The sequence below is a fragment of the Callorhinchus milii genome, unplaced genomic scaffold (genome assembly GCF_018977255.1).
Source record: "Callorhinchus milii isolate IMCB2004 unplaced genomic scaffold, IMCB_Cmil_1.0 Scaffold373, whole genome shotgun sequence".
Taxonomy (NCBI): domain Eukaryota; kingdom Metazoa; phylum Chordata; class Chondrichthyes; order Chimaeriformes; family Callorhinchidae; genus Callorhinchus; species Callorhinchus milii.
This window is the reverse complement of record NW_024705114.1, coordinates 1-17,392: the sequence shown is the minus strand read 5'-3', so window position 1 is coordinate 17,392 and position 17,392 is coordinate 1. Positions and strand designations below refer to the sequence as shown.

The following is a 17,392-nucleotide window of genomic DNA, read 5'->3' as shown; positions in this document are numbered from 1 at the left end:
CGAAAGTAGGTCATTCCTCTTGGTGTTGCACACACAGTTACATTCTTTACTAAAAGGGTTGAGCTATTAGACAGTTCAATTTCCCGTGGAGTGCTGCACTATTTTTCAGATATTTGTTTTCTAAATCCATATATTCTCGACATAATGAGGCACATGGCACTTTAATTGCAGAGTGTGTTGACAGATTGGTAAAACACTTTTCACATTACATTGTAGGCTTTTAATGATACATTGATTCAACTTTTGAAACTGATTTTTATGCTTGTAATATATGGAATCAGAATCTTTATTTCGACTAGAGCAATTTGATGAGCTATGAAGCTCTTTTTCACAGATGTCCAGGAGGGGTGGGCCACCAAGTTAAATTGCGCAATAATCTATTTTCATGTAAGGATATGTTATGGTTTTGTTAAAATTAGGGTAATGGTGCCAATAAAACTATACAAGCAAGACAAATGAAAAACGGTCCAAAAGAGATACAAAAATTGAGAAATCATTTTAATCGATCACAGGCTCGGGTTGTGACAATAGTTACAGACTTAACTATATTGTGCTTCAATTTGCATTTCGATTTACTGACATTTTGTATGGGTGTAAAGCCAGGGTGAACATTTTTATCGTTTTTAATTGTAATCCATTCACCGAGGCAAAATTAACGTATAAAAAATATAGCAGACATTGTAGCCTTATTTAAAAACAAGTATAACCCGTAAAAACAAAGTTTTTCACTATATATCCTTTATATGCGTGGCGGCTAGAGTCCTCTCGTCCTCTGGCTTGAGATGGCAGCCACCTATGGGTCAGATGATTCCATGGCAGCATTAAGCAATTGGTAATTAAATATAATATTTTTGTCCTAAAAAGTGTAAAATTTTGGGAAAATTTTTTCACGAACATTAATTGTCACGCACAACGAGTCTGTGTGGAAAATGTCAGCTCGATTGGATCACGGGAAGTGGGTTAAAAAACGACCGAAAGATTTACACGGTCTAAGCAAGCAAGCAAGTGAACTTAATATAAAGGATTTAAAAACGGTCAAATCTGTTGTGGCTTCAATGAAAAAGTGGACATTTGTCATCTCCCACAACTCACCGCATCCATGTATCTCGCCGGTTCGCACTCGTGTCTTTTCTCTCAAGTTTTACCTGGGGACCCCAGCTGTGAATCACAGAGCTAGTCCGACATCCAACACGGTCTATTTTATTTCCACAAACACAGCGATTACAGGACTCAGGGGTTCTATTTGTGTCAAGGGCAGCTTCTCAAACACATCCACCACAGACCCATTCATTACCCGTTGCACTTTGGAATACCTTGGGCAATTTACTCCAGTGAAATAAAATTCAGTCTCAATGTTCATTGAGCACCTTCGGAGGCCAGAAGCTAGGGGCCTTTTCGATAGTTGTTGGACATTTCACTTAGGCACATTATTAGAGTGTCTGGCAGGGAAAAAAATAACGTTGGAAGTGAGTGATTTTCACCTTTGAGCATTGCATTTTACAGTGTGGGTTTTCTATGTTGGTGGTGCGCTTTATCTTGTCCATACTTTACCATCATGTGCCAGTGCCTACAGCTGTAAAACACGCGATACTTCATGTATTGTGTTGGGTACTTTTTGAAATAACACCAGTACTGTATTGAGCATATTTACATCTTGTGTTGTGCGTACAAATTACCATATTGGCAGTGAAGCCTTTTCCCCTTTTCCTGATATTTGGGCAACCGCAGACAAATTGTATTATAAAAATTTAAGCTCAATACCGCCATAGATATTCTTTGCATAAAGTGTAGTGGGGGGCTATTAAACACACGCAAGGAAGTGCACTGCAGTTATTGGCCCTCTCAGTGAGCCAAGACACCACTACACCCTTTGTCTTGTGTACTCGTCATACACTGCACATAAACCACCGTGAAACCCAGTGGCTCGTGCCAAGAGACGCACTTGGGGTAACGTTTACTTACGAGCGGGAACTCGTACAGCCCGAGTGGTTGCTTTATATCAAGAAACCAGTTAAGGGGGCTCAACTTGTCCTATTCATAGCGATCATGCATGTGACTTTGTGCGTGGAATTATATATTTTCTGAAAAAGTGGCAATGGTTCATTCCTGTGCCTCCAATAAGCATCCCCGGATGCTGCTGGACCACTCGTGGTGCCACAGTACGGATGTCTCCATGGTGCCAAAGCCGATTAGTCAATGAGTCGGTGGATTAAGTCCATCATCCCTGGCCCGTCAGATGGGGCTTTGGCTGAGCCAGAATATGCACGTTGCCAGCAGACTGACTTCTCCTTTAATCAAGGCTCATGGACTGATGGCACAGCTCTTAATCAGGATTAAAGGGTGGAGGAGGCAACAGCAGAACGTTTCATTACCCACTGTCGCTTTATTCCTTTTAATCATCTTGAAAAAAATCAAGTAGTCTTGCTGTCTACCGTACTGTACTTTGGTGCAGTGTGTAATGGCGGAATATCGTTTTAGGTAGCGGAGAAGACCTTTCAAATGTTTGAGATGAGATGTGACGCTCTCTGAGACTGCCCGGTGTGAAGGCTGCTGTGTGCAAAATAATATTTTTTTTATGTGGGAAAAATTCATCGGAGAGATTAAATCCTTGTTTTGTAATACTACGTTCCCTAATGTCCTCCACTATTGTATATTTTACTGGGTGGTCCACTTTTCCTTGCCTTCACATCTTTACCTGCCTTACATATTATGTTCATGGTGTACATTAGTTAGAGTAGTACTTTATTGTGTCCTATAATGAGCTTCAAGTGTAAAAATGACACGCATACGTGATTATGTGTATGTAGCATGTGTTGCGATTTTACACATCACTGACACCATGAACACTTGCAAATGAGACATTCGATCTCAAGGGATTATCCCTGGTAAAAATGTTCATTGAAATGTAATGTGTATCACGCATGTAGAAATTACTTTGAAGGACATTGTACTTCTCAGACCGTGTACCAGAAAATACTTTGGAAGATCTATACTGTGCAAACATTTTAAAGCTGTTATCGACAACTTGGTTTGGTTATAAACAATGTCCAAGTAACTTTTGAAGAAAATAAATTACTCGACAGGTATGAGACTGCGGCTTATTACTGCACAGTACGGTACTATAGTGCTACATATACTGTTAAAACGTATTCTGCATTGCGTCATGCGTTAACTTGGTCGTACTGTTGAAGTCATACGTTCGCCGGACAAGGTGTTTTCGGCTCACGGGTAGAGAGGTGATTTTCCCCATTGCATTATCGTGGCAGATGGGTGCAGGTTGATGGCTAGATTACGTGGCGCGATGGCGAGTGAAACGGTATCATTTAAAAATAAACCTCGCGTTGCAAGTGCTGTGAGGGCCCCTCTCACAGCACTGGATCAGGATACCAGGATGAAGAAGGTCAAGGTTCAAGCAAATGTGTTCATTGCTGGGTTTGGCAGAGCCAGTCGGCACATTTCCGGGAACATCACTGCCATTACGGTAATTTGGACACATTTTTCACCGGCGCTGTGGCGTAGCGGTGTACTTGCTTCCGCGAGGTGTATTAAATGTTACGCTAACTATGTAAGTAAATCATCAAATTAAACGGCCAGGAATGCCGTCACATTAATTTTGCATGGAGATTTTGACTTAAAACTTTCGTGACTGCAGGAATTAATACTCATAAAAAATATAATAAAATAAGAAAAATAAAGTGAATAAAAAATATCACTGTGATATGTTTCTTCTTTTTATTCACTTTATTGTTGTTAGATTTTTTCTATCTACGTGACTTTATCGAAAGAATCATAGAATTTGCATTGGGAATTGTTTAAAGAAGCCTGCTTTAGCAAGTAGTCTAAAGGTCTTATTAACCCAGGCTGCACAGTAAAGTTTTTTTAGTCTTGAAATCAACTCACCCGTGTACTAACCATTGTGACATTCCTGGTTGCGCACTTTTATTACAACCCGCTGCTCCCCGGATGAGTGCATCTTAGGATTTGCCAGAAATTTGAGCTTTGGGCTGTCAACAGTTGACAAATCAGAGATCACGTAACTTTCAAACCATTAAAAATTCACATTTTAAAAACAGTGTAATCGCTAAGTAACATAGTTTAAACAACAGAGGAAACCAGATGAACTTTACGATCACAATGGTAATTAAACAAAAATCATGTTAAATATACACTAAGTTGTGAAAATTAATCATTGTCTCTGCATAACTGACACTATACGCGTTATCTTGGCAAAATGTATTTCAGTGGCCTTAAACCTGTTATAAGTCATTACCATGAAGCATTTTAAATACCATTTTGATTTTGGATATAATCCTTGGAAGGATTCATGACTTTTTAGTGAGTGGGATTTTTTTTTTACGAGTAAAACTCTCGAGGCTGCAGTGGTATTTGTGATGTGAAAACTGCAGGACCAATCGGTTCAATTGGAAAGATGGACCCTTGTTTATCCCACGAGAACCTGAAGTTGTCTGTCCGTCATACAGAGAGAGGTTCAAATAAGTCACGTGGGCATCTCCTCAACGATATTAGCTTTTAGTGGTGCAGTGGAAGAAATGACTGTGCATTATTACTGGAGTACAATTGCTTGCTTATGCCACTGCTCATGGAAGGGCCTGCACGAGAGGTAGCTCCTGGAGTTGGTCCTCAGCAGGGTATTTGAACGCATTGGTGGTACATCAGTGCGCGGTATAAAAAAAAGGCCATTTTTGCGAGATAATTATATATTTTCCCACGATTCGCAACCCCAGTTAGAATATCTTGCGGGCTACGTCAAAATCGGCTCTCATAATGTCCAAGCAGCCCGAAGACGAATGTTAGGAGCAGCTTAACACAAAGTTTCACAGTCTGTTGGCGTATAGCACCCAACCTGATAACGATTGGCTCCGTGTTCAAAAGGCAAATTTGACTCGTGGCCTCGGCTTGGTCGGACGGTTCCTCGATTAATTTCTGGCATTTCTTGGCGGACGGTGGCATCAAAAGATAGACTCATGTCGCACGTTCGAATGGGAAAACAGCTGCTGAATCGAAGGCAACTTCTGACAGAGAGTCTGTATCTCACTCAAGGGCAACGGTGACATCATCAGACTTTGATGAGGACGGTGTCTTATTCTGCACCAGTGTACCGCCAATACGTCCATTTGACCTCTTCCATTCTGGCCTGATGTTTAATGAAGGACCCGCCATTTTACCCCACCGCACGCGACCTGTTGATCGACTAACTGGTGAGCAGGCAATTTCAGGGCTGCACCTTTGCCTTTTTTAATTACAGTAAATACAATTAAGTAATTATACAGATGGATTTAAAACAAATCCACCTTTTCAAATGCGAGCACTAGTATTGTATAGACATTAGCAGACTATGCACATGAAGTAAAAGAGCTTCTTGGTACCATTAAGTTATTGCCCAAAGCTGTGACAGCATAGATGAGGTAAGCATCTTGGCTCCAATTAATAAGTAGCATTCACGAAATAAAAGTGGCCAGCAAGACAGGTAGTCGAAATTTAAATCAATGCTTATATAAGCACAAAGTCTTTGGCACGCCCAGCTTAAAAGCTTTCCTTATTTAGGTCCAGCTTGGTGACTGCACCTGGCAGACTTAATTTGATATGTCATTGTTCTGCCATCTTAGTCGTTCTATATATGTGCACGTACCACTGTTGTGAGTAGGCTTGTTGATCCACATTTGAAATGAGAGATTAAAACAAAATAACCTACGCATATCGAATAAACGTATTTTGCGTAGAATGGTCAACCATTCTGTTTTCCTAAATTCGTTTATTTAATGCAAACTTAACAGTACTGCTTACTGTGTGCGTTATAAGACACTGCCCCTTGAACGTAAAACGTTTGATCTTGAGGCAGCGCTTCGATGTAGATACGTGAGCAATCATAAAAGTATCCGTCAACTCGAGAAATCTCTAACATGTCAGTTAAGCATCATCGGCCATGCTCCATATACTGCTGGATAAAGGCTTCCTCAAGCCTCCCACCTTCCCCCACAATCCTGCCACGTGATTTCTGCTAATAATGTGTTACGTCCAAAACTATTCATCCATTAAGCATGCCATGTTTTATTTTTAGTGGCAGTTGGTGATGTCACAGCGAATCGTACGAGGCAGGGCACTCGATTTCAGAATTCGTTACTTGAAGCTCAAAGCAGTTCATGCAAAACGTCGTCTGTAGATATTGAATTCAGTCGTGCAAAGTCTTAAGCCACTGTTGAGGAGGAGCTTTATTTGTGAATAACACATTGGCCACGTGTATATAATAATATCTAAAATCGTGACAATCTCGTTGCGCGGTGGAGGGTTAATGACAATAAATTTTGCATAAAACTCCCCACGTGGCCAAACACGAAAAAGAAACGTGAATAATTTTTCAACATAAAAATTTTCGTTATAAAATTGGTTCTTTTTTTTGTTTCAAACTGCTGCAATACCGATGTGTATAGTTAACATAGTTATCAAACATGCAGCCATGTGCCTACGAAGATCGAGGCTGCCTACGATTGATACGTGTCTGCTGTTGTCCCTGCTTTGTCTTTTATCTGAGGCTTCAAATTTACCCAGATTAACAAACTACGTCCTAAGCTGATTGGGAATACTTAAAGGCAACCAATCGGAGGAAGCAAATTGAAAACATAGCCCCCTTGCTATGCTACAGGCTTTTGTTGGAGAGGGAAAAAAAAAGAAAAGAGCTTTTCTGATTGCATTCGCCACTCCTTTCCTCACTACCCCACCAAAAGATGTGGCTGGCAGTCCTAAGATCACATATTCGTTTCAAAGAGTGGTGTAATAAGCCACCTTTGCTTTGTGTGACAGCGCCGTATTATACACACACGGTTGGGATTTACTCAAGTGGGCATCTTTACGACACGGCGGGATTCGTGCAGCGAGGATCTCGCGGAGGCTCTGACCCTCATGGTAATGAGAAGAGCACACTTTGATGCTGACCGTGGCCCATCTCCCGAGAACCCCCGGCGCTTCGCCTCCGACTAGAAGCAGGTGAACTGCGTGTGTGTAGTTTGTGCTAGCAGTCCCCCCCCCCACACCCCCTTCTGTCACCGCCATCGTTGTTTAACAGCGCTGCGAACTTTGAATTTCGATACTCAAGACTCACGATGCGTGCGTCGAATCGCGCGTTCGGTACATAATTGGTGTTATGTGTTTTGTGACCGTCATGTACAAATTACATGCTGGCCTTGCGTTTTAATTTTGGCCATTGGAGTGAACAGAAAGGATGTGCAGATGAAACGAAATCACGAATTTGTGGTGTGTGTGAGAATAACGGAAGCGATTCCTGAATGGAATCGTCGCTCGGTAGGAGGTGGTGGGGGTATTGAACCGTTACACCCCTGGTCTCTTGGGGTAGATCCAAGATAATACTTTATCTGCTTTTGTGGAAATGTGTGTGTGTGTTCAAGGTACTTTCATTATCAGGACTGTGTTAATGACACCGAAGGAGATTTAGAATTTTGGAAATATATAGCATACTCGTACCTCTACCGTATGTATGTATATGTACCCTGTATTAACCACAAAAGCGTACATGTAACATATAAGGTGTCTTCTTTCCTCCTTTCCACATTTGTTGCAATACAATCCGTCCAGATGTCACTGACATATTAATAATCGCATTTTCTCAGCGGGGCAGCCGAATGCATTGTGTAACCCTTGTAGGTGCTGGAATTGTTATGTTGTACGTTGCCTAGATGAAAATTAGGTGTCAGCCATCGCTGCTTTCGGTTGTGTTTCACTTGTAAGGCTGTCCCTGGAGTGAGAGAACATGGAAGTGTTTTTTTTGTTGTTGCAAATTTTTACGCTTGCTTTTTACAAAAACGATGTGCTCTGCGTGGTAATAAGCTTATAATAATGCTCCTCGCAAGAAAAAGGTTAGATGTACCGTATTGATTATGGAGCCGTAAAATTAAACGCTCAAAATGTTCTAATGTTGAAAAGGTTATCGGCAACAGGCAATGCACAATAGCTGTATGTCATCTATAGCAAAGGGCCCAGTTGCAATCTACGGCCTCTTGTGATGGACAACAGCTGATGGAAGCAATATTCATGTCACTTGAGAGCATATTCATGTCACTGGAGAGTATTTTTATTTGTTTAACCTTGCGATCTGATAAACGAATTCCCATGTTGTGGCTAATTATGGACCGTGGACACGAATACATATTGTTCCCCCCCCTCTCTTCACCGTGTCGTTTGGCAATGTAGAAGACAGTGGCTTAATTGTTATTAAAATATCTCTGATAATGAAAATGTTTATGCCCCGAGCATGAGGATTTGCTTTCGACTACGAAAATAAAGTGTCAGATGCAAAGTATGGGATCTTATGGCTCGTTTCAATGTATCAAAATACCTTTCAGAATCTTGGGAAAAGAGTAAAGCACAATATTTCCATTCTTTTCCCATAAATATTCTTGTGGCTGGCCAGCGTGGAAGAGTAGGCCAATATCTTCTCGGGGTGGGGGCTCTTCTCGTGGAGGCCTTTCCACCGGCAGTCATGGAGGCTAGTAATTTCAGGGCTGCACCATTATCTAAATATTACGGGGGATGTTGGTATGCCTAAAGCGATGAAGCCCGCGTCCTATTTTGCAGCACTAAGCCTCGTGTTGTTCTCGACTTAAAATGCGACGAATGTTGTCACCCCCAAACCCACCTTGCCCGCGTCGCCACAGGTGTACCCGTGCCTGAGCTTCCCGAGCCCCGTGCCCTCGTGGGTGGGAGAGAGCGACGGTATCAGCCTGCACTGCGGGGCGAGGGCGGCGCCATGGACGGCAGCGGCAAGGAGGGAGGCCTCAGTGTCACGCTCACGATCCGCCTGCTCATGCATGGCAAGGTGCGGAGCGGACGATTGGCACGGGGGGGGGGGGCAGCCACTGGGGGCATGGGGAGGGAATGGGGAGCAGGGGGGGGGCAGCAAAGCTTGCGCAGTGTGACATTCACAGCTGGTCACGCATGATGGCTCATCATGTCCCTGGAAATCGATCAACAGGTCTACTAGTTTTTAGAAGAATTTTTTTATTTATTTTGTTTACCTGGTTTCTGCTAACACTTTTATTTCCTTAATTTGTTGTTGTTCTGTTAATGTATATATGAAACTGATAAAGGTGGTTATTAAAAAAATTTGGGAATTGTTATGTGGAGTAATTAAGACATGTATTTTGTGTTTTATCTAGCAGAACAAAAATAACCTTTCAGTATAATTTCAGTAACATTGATTTCATCTGACGTGAGCTGCATTTTTAATTATCTCAAAAGGTTTTCCAACTTTTTGAAAGACAATTCTTTGCTCTTTGTGAGCTTCGTTGCTTTGAGAAGCTGAATAGATATTTAATAGACTCTAGTTCACCAATTGTGTCATTATTCACGTAATCTTTACCCATAATGTACATTTTTATTGCTTAGTGACGCTGTGTGTTCTTGTCTTTGTAGGAGGTTGGAAGCATCATTGGTAAGGTAAGTGATGGTTTCTAATGCTGGCGAATACAGTTGAACACTGCACTCCGGAAACTTCATTTGACGTAAATAATTAACATTTGTAATGTTCACATTGGTGCCATGTAAGGTCCTTGCATGTTTATTTTTTGTAGAAAGGGGAGACGGTGAAAAAAATGCGCGAGGAGGTACGGTCGGTATGGAAACTTTTTCTTATGCATTTTTTGACATTTGTACCCATATACAATAACTTCCATTTGCACCACTCACTTCTTCATAAAAGGGAGGACACTCTGGTTATTAATAGTGAACTGACCTACCCCAAACTCTCGCACGCAGAAGCCAATGCCTGTGTCGTCTCTCCAGATTTACCCATTAGCCAACAGCCAAATCCCTGGAGCGCCTGTGCCGATTCAATGTTGTACATTGATGAAAATTCCAACATTATTTTAGGTGTCATTGAACACAAATAGCAAAATTAAAAAGTGCTGTCGATAAAATTTACTCCTAGGGAATGTTTAAATGAAGCAGGGCGGAATGAGTTTGAACCATAGGCCGCTGTGGGAGGTTTGTCCGCTGCTAAATGAAGCAGCACTGCTCTTCTAGCCATGCTGTCTGTGGAATATTCTGGAAGGACTCTCTGAGCTCTGGCGTTTTCCTTTAACCTTGCTTGACAAGGGCATGGCCCAAATTAAATGATGGGTAAACTGGGTACAAGGAGGTGGCATGGCTTTCTTGGTAATGATCAAGCGTGCTTTTTTCTGAGGGCAGTAACCAGCAAGTCCTTCTCAAGTTATCCAAAACATGAAGTTACAGGCAACACATTAATATTTTCTAACTCTATTTCAAGATATATTTACACTCATTATGCAAATTATGTTCAATTTTCATGTTACCTGCAGTTACATTGTTTATTAATTAAATACAATTGATTTGCATTTGCAAATCTTGTGAAGTTTGCTTTCATATTTGCTGCATTCAGCCAAGCTTTTAACTTTGTTGTTTAATTGTTTGTCCGTCTTTAATGTTACAATATGACAAGAAAAACAAAATTGTGGACCTCATCTCAGCACTCTTAGCTGATTACAAAAAAAAACATAGCTCATGTATATCGGAAAACACAATTAACTCAAAACATCAACCTGTTACAAGTAAAATAAAGCAAAGCTCTTCTCACACCGCGTGCGGCCACTGAAAACGTGTGTGGCGACGAAACTGCTTGAGGGTTGCGTGTTGAGCTCGGGTCTTAAGGGTGCCGTCTAACGAGAGCTCCGTGTCTCACTGGGCAGAGCGGGGCACGGATCAACATCTCCGAGGGCTCGTGTCCCGAGCGAATCGTCACCATCACCGGCCCCACTGACGCCATCTTCAAGGCCTTCGCGATGATCGCAGAGAAGTTTGAAGAAGTACGAAACGTTTCCTCCGCCCTTGCATTTATTCCGCACCCTCCGATTAGCACCGTTAGCTATGTACGTGTGTGAAAGAAGTTCGAAACAACACTCTTCGAAAGGATTTCCATGGGAATTTGAAACTCGTACTTGCTTGCTTTAGCCACCCCCATTGGGTTAGCCTTGATAATTTTAATAGGATCCAAAAGGAATGTTTTTTTATTGCATCGGCATTTTGTTGAATTGTATATTTCCAAGTGCCTGTAAGAATTATTGTCATTTATTTTTTCAAGTATTTCTTTCAACCACAACAGCACTATTGTTTATTGGGTTTACCAAAGCATCGACTGGTAATTTGCACCTTGGTGTTGAACACAAGGCCCCTCATTTAGATGGTGTATGCTTACCAACAATGTCTGGTAACCCATCAGACTTTGTTTAATAAGCCAGACTCTGCTGATAAGATCCAGAAGGTCGAAATCGGTCCCGAGTTTTCGTACTTAAATACATTCTGCTGGATAATATTGGTCTGAAAAGCCAGGAGGCCTATTGACTAAAGCATAATTTTAATAAAACTAGATTTGAAGCTTTCATCACTGCAGGGAATCGTTATTTGGTTCTTTCAGTAAAGTCAAGTAGAAAGAAATTAAATAATAATAGAATACGACGTTTCGATTGTACATTCATTTGTACATGCATTTGTACATTCATTTGTACCTGATGATGGTTGCTTGTGTTGCAATCGAAACGTCGTATGCTATTATTATTTAATTAATTTCTTTCTACGTGACTTTACCAAAAAATCATAATTTTATTATTATGCGAACATGCAGAATGGAGTCGTCCTTATGTTTTCTATTACCGATAAAGCACTGGGTAGTTGAGTAAGATGCCGCCTTCTCGCTGTGCACACCCACACTGGCAGGACATTAACAGCTCCATGACAAACAGCACAGTGACCAGCAAGCCGCCCGTCACCCTGCGTCTCGTGGTGCCAGCCAGCCAGTGCGGCTCGCTCATCGGCAAGGGTGGCTCCAAGATCCGTGAAATCCGAGAGGTGAGGGACTGCTCCGTAACTCGAGGGGGAAACAAAACTCGACCCACAGTTGCTTATCCTCGTTTTTACGTGCCTGCTAACAGTGCGCTTCAGAGATGTGCACCAACATCGGCTAACCAAACGTGCAATTAGTGGCCAAGTGCCAATGGTGGAAATACCACATTTCCATGTCCGAGGCCAGTCTGTCCATCGAAGATCGTTGTTGACTTCGCACAGAGTGGTTGAATTGATTTCCTACAGGAATTTGACCCCAGCAACCTTCCGAAATGTGAGTCATGCACTCTACCCACACCATCATATGATCAAGTTATATAGAGCGTTTGCAATTTAATAAATAAAAAAGCTATGCATTTGTTCATTAAGTATTTATTTGAAAGAAGAGATGGGTCAATACAATGCCTGTTGGGCTTTAATGTCATTAAAATTAGTTTCATACATTTTGAAGAGCGCTTTGTGTAATGTGAAACTGGTTTAAGTGTACGCGGTGTCGTCATCCTCGGGAGTGAATTCACGTTTAAATTGCAGAAGCGGTATCATAATTCTTACTTGCATTTCGCGCAGACAATGTTAGGGAGACTGCGAAAAAAAATCTTTACGAATGGTGACAACGATGACGGTGATTAGAATGTTCTTGGCGTGCTTGACTAACGGCCTTAATTGCGTTCAAGAATATCAGTTAAATTCATGCTGTGGAGAGAAATGCAATAAATGACATTTTTGCCAATGGGCTTTCATCATCTTGGATAAGAGCGACATAATTCGTTTTTCACGCTGGGCCCTGATAAAGGCCTATCGAATTAAATATTGACGACATAGTTTTCTTACAGAGATGTAATATTTTGCATGAAAAAGCTGAGAGGTTAACTAAACAGGATACAAATTTTATGTAAATTCCCTCAAACTTAAGTATGCAAAGGCAAAATGGAATTATCAATTGATATTTGGAGGGAACTTTTTTACGTCGAAGATTGCATCCACTGGATAAAGGTGCCTGTGACAGTTTTCCACAGTTGTATAGACGACTCCCAGGACAATGTGGTATGGGCTACAATTAAGTTGTACCTGCAGAATTCAATCTGTGTTGGACAATGTCTTTAAAGAATCATTAAGCAATGGGCCAAACATTGAAAATAGAACGAGGACTCGGGTGAAACTTTCCTCGATTTACAGTAATTTAAGCTGTCTCGTATTTGCCCCAATATATATTCATTAAAACGAATAAATATTACTTCCGTTCTGCTGGATGAAGGCCTCCCCATGCATTATTTCATCATACTTTGTTATGCTAGTCAGTAATGGTTGGGGTGAAAGTGGAGTGCTTAAGATCGATTTTCCATCTTCTTCCTTCGTGTGGCTGATGTAGATGCAGTGCAACAACTACACTTTCACAATCCAGTGCAGGAGTGTATCGCTGTAATGTCTCCTTTGTATTTCTGGATCGGGCATTGGCTTTGCCGTTGGCCTGATCTACTACATCAATGTGAATGTGTTTTCATTATGTTCGCGAGATACCGATTCGCCATGTCCAGGGGTCTGAATGTCCTCAGGTTTAAGGTGGTGACGTGTCCTAGCGGTAGCACGTTAGTCCCCATTGCAGAAGTTCACGGTTCGAATCCAGCGGCCGCACTGATTCCTCCTGCGTGTGTATTAACTGTGACAATACACAACGTCCACTTGACAGCGGATGTTAAAAGATTCCCTGATATCGCTCGCAAGAATAGGCCATTATGTGTCGGCATCAATTGAAAAATCATCCGCAAATTACTCGATTGGGATTATATGTAGCAATCATCACCCAATACTGGCAGGTCACTTAAAAATTAAACTGTCATGGTCTCGGGGTTGTCGCCTGGTTAAACAAAAGAAACTTGGACATAAACTTGAAGGTTCTAGCAACCACATTACTATTCCATGAAATGAATAGTATACAAATAAATTATTAATTTAACCATAAAAACTTATGAACGTTTATTATTTGACACAGTTGCATTTTCTTACTTATGTATGCTTGTAACTGTGGTGGACTGCTTGAGCTCTACTACATTTTAATTGTCCATCTTATTTCGTCGTGTTGATGTTGATCCTGAGCTGTGTTTCTAGTCGACAGGGGCACAGGTGCAGGTTGCCGGCGACCTGCTGCCAAACTCCACGGAGCGAGCCGTCACAATTTCTGGCACGCCTGAAGCAATCATCCAATGTGTGCGGCAAATCTGTGTGGTCATGCTGGAGGTAATGGCCACGGCAGCGAGTCACCCGCACTCTCGGAATGAAAGGCTGACGTCTGTGGTAGAATTGTAATTTTTATTCTAAGACTTTTAGGACCGATGCTGCAATTGCACTCTTAAGATGATTGAATAATCTGTCTGCGCCGTGCGAGGTTACCCGTGCAATATTTGTGAAGTAATCGCTGTCTGACCGACATGAAGTGAATGAGAAAATTCCCATGACCGTAACAATGTTTAGCCAGGTTCCACTTTAATAATTGTAGTCAATCATTTTTATAGCCATTAAAACATTGGTGAGGTAACTCTGCGAGACGCTTATGTTTATTGTTTTTACGTCCATTTTCCCGTATGAGATCATAAAATGTCCTCACAAGATTGTGTCTTCCCTGCATCTTTTTTTTGTTGCAATAGACAACACCTTCAAAGGACTCCTCACTTGCCCCTTTGTCCTTGTCCTTTCACCCCACTCCCTCTTCCCCAAACCACTGCACCCCACCTCAAACCCCACCACCCCCACTCCCTTTCCCTCCACACCCCATGTTGTTCCTGTGCCACCCTCACCCCTGACCCACCCTGCACACGTACTGCCCTCTTTGCCCTGCTCAGTCCCCACCTAAAGGTGCCACCATCCCGTACCGGCCCAAGCCGGCCGCTTCCGCCCCGGTGATTTTCGCTGGCGGGCAGGTAAGGCCGGATGGCCTCGCTGCTCACGCGGGCAACCCTGCCGTCTTACCGCACCACCCGCCAGCCCTCACAGTTAGTTCCCAATGCCTTCATTTTTTACTCGTTGTTTTTTTGAAATGTCATTGAATTTGTTAAAGCTTTATTATTTGTCTGTTTTTGATATGTGTGTTTTTCAAAAAGTAATGGTCTGCTGCTCGTATAAATTAACGGAAAAAAGTTTAAAATGAAAGAAAATGTGTAAGTAAATGTGTAACGACGGCATAGAGGGTTTTGTAAACTGTTGTATGGAGACAAACAAGTTCACTCCATGTCTACATTTCTACTAAAATTGCAGTAATGTTTTGAGCTAACGGATTACATCACCCTCTCTACCTGTAGACATGTAAGCTAATGAATGTAAAATATTGATCATGTTTCGTTTTTATTGTTGGTCTGTTTTATTTTGAGTAGCAAAGAGTGAATTATTTAAATTGCCAATAAGTTAATTGTTTTAAGCTACGCATGTGCTTGTTTCAAGTAAGACGTTTCGTTTCCAAAAAAATGCTTTAAAATGTCATGGATATGTAAAAGGTGAAAGAAAGTGATTTGTTTTCATGCTCATAAGAAACAGCTAAAATGTGAATGTTTGCCTCATGCACGAGACTTGCCGCTCACGTGCACATGAGAAGTCTGTGCAGATCTGATTCTGTGGTATGGATTACGGCCATATCCATTAGTCTGGTTTTAATGTGGGTGCACTGTTTAATATCATGCGAGGTTTGATACTATAATCTTCTCAGTTTTGGTCTCTGCGTTAATGTTTTCCAGGCGTACACCATTCAGGGACAATATGCCATTCCTCACCCAGATGTGAGTCCTTCCTGATGACATTTCACAGATCATTTGTATCAGCCAGTGGCAGCCACCTGTGACGTATGCATTTGCTGTCCATGCAGCATTTGGTGTTTGATTGAACTGTTTGCAGTTAATTTATTAATTTGTTGCAAGCCAATTGTAATCTATATTTTTGTTATTGATTTAAAAAGTTTTGACCGAATAAGTAAAAGAGAGTATTGTAAGTTTGTCTGGTAGTTATTGTTGTTTGCCGAATTTTACATCCGATGTTACATAGTAGATGCTGAAGCTTAGTTTTTTAGCACAAGGCAATAATCACCAATCTGATATTTTTTTTAAAGACAGTCTTTTATTATACATCACATAAACAGCTGTTGTGATTCAAAGTTTTGTTGGTTTTGTAATTGTTGTATTATTATGACTTTACAAATGTATAAACATGTAAACGTCAGCCCAAGATACTGAAAGGCTGTGCAGGCTTTCTCTTGTTGCATTGTGTTTTTTTTTAAGCGTAATTACGCTTTGCGTCAAGCTCATTGTTTGGTGTTAATAGTACGTGTGGAAGGAAGACGTAACTTATTGGGAGTCTCTTGCTCTCAAGTCTTTTAACAATTTGTCTGAAGTATACAAATGTTCATTCAGGTGTTTCATTGTGGTGATGGTACAGAATGTGAAATGTCTGTGGAGTTGTTTTTTATTACGGTATATCAGTTTATGAATTATGCAAATCGTTTTTTTAATGTGCAAATCACTTCTGTATTTTGAGCTGCACAAAAGAAATGAAATACTTTTTCTTATTGTACTCTTAAAAACATAATTTTCGTTTCGTTTCACATCAGGATTCGTGCTTAGGGATAGATATGTATGGGTGTGCACCATGGCTCTCCAGCATGCAAAAGGCATACGATTCTTTTGGAGCTGCTTCTGCCCATTACATGCATCATACAATGCAAAACCCGGTACATGATTTCATTTTTACTGTTACCAGTACTCCAACCCGCTACCCAGCACTAACTTTTGAAGTACTGCATGGCAATAAACTTCCAAAGCGCTATTTTAGATACAAAAAAACTGTCTAACAGTCATATTAGCCAATGTCCTCTCTCACACCAATACAATTTCATAAAGCAAGTGCTGTACATGTCGGTGTGGTTTCTTGTTTTGTTTACCTTCTACAAAATAATTTTATGGAATGCACAGCAGATGTTGAAAAATCTTAATATCTGCTGTGGTCCAGCTACTGTCTTTACGGTGGTATGTCCTTGTAAGGTACTGCTGGGTAATATCACTTTTAGACAGTTTAACGTTGAGTTGTTGTGTCCTAGTCCAGTTTTATTTCTCCAACCTTTGCTACATATTGACATCCCCAAATCATTGATTCCAACCTATCGATACTACAACCTAATTCAACCTCCCTTTTCCTCCCCACCGTGATAACACCGTTAATCCTTTTTTTTAATTCCAGTTTGCACTGTTTCTGTAATCTTCTTCCGTTTGATTTGTTAGCTCTAATCTCCCCCTCCCCGACCCATCTCTCCCTCCCTCTTTCACTCCGTGTCCCCCTCCTCTGCACTCCCCTGCCTCCCAACATCCTTCACCCGACACCCCTCCCCTCACCTGACCCTACCCTGCCCTGCACTGTGCTCCCACCACCCACCCCCATCCTGCCCTCACACAACCCTGCACCCCACACCCGACACTCCACCCTGTCCCTCCCTGCAGTTGACCAAGCTCCATCAGCTGGCTATGCAGCATAC

The 17,392-nt window shown here is 41.5% G+C and overlaps 1 protein-coding gene across 1 annotated transcript; it reads left to right on the top strand.

Annotated features, from left to right (window-relative positions):
* Positions 1–8,779: 8,779 nt before the first annotated feature.
* LOC121852062 (poly(rC)-binding protein 3-like) lies at positions 8,780–17,386 on the top strand (the record flags this gene model as incomplete). The annotated part of the gene is made up of 9 exons (XM_042346176.1): positions 8,780–8,848; positions 9,445–9,468; positions 9,603–9,635; positions 10,737–10,853; positions 11,761–11,892; positions 13,993–14,121; positions 14,724–14,801; positions 15,609–15,650; positions 17,358–17,386. Coding segments are annotated over exons 1-9 (653 nt in total), but the record flags the coding sequence as incomplete, so codon positions are not given.
* Positions 17,387–17,392: the final 6 nt, after the last annotated feature.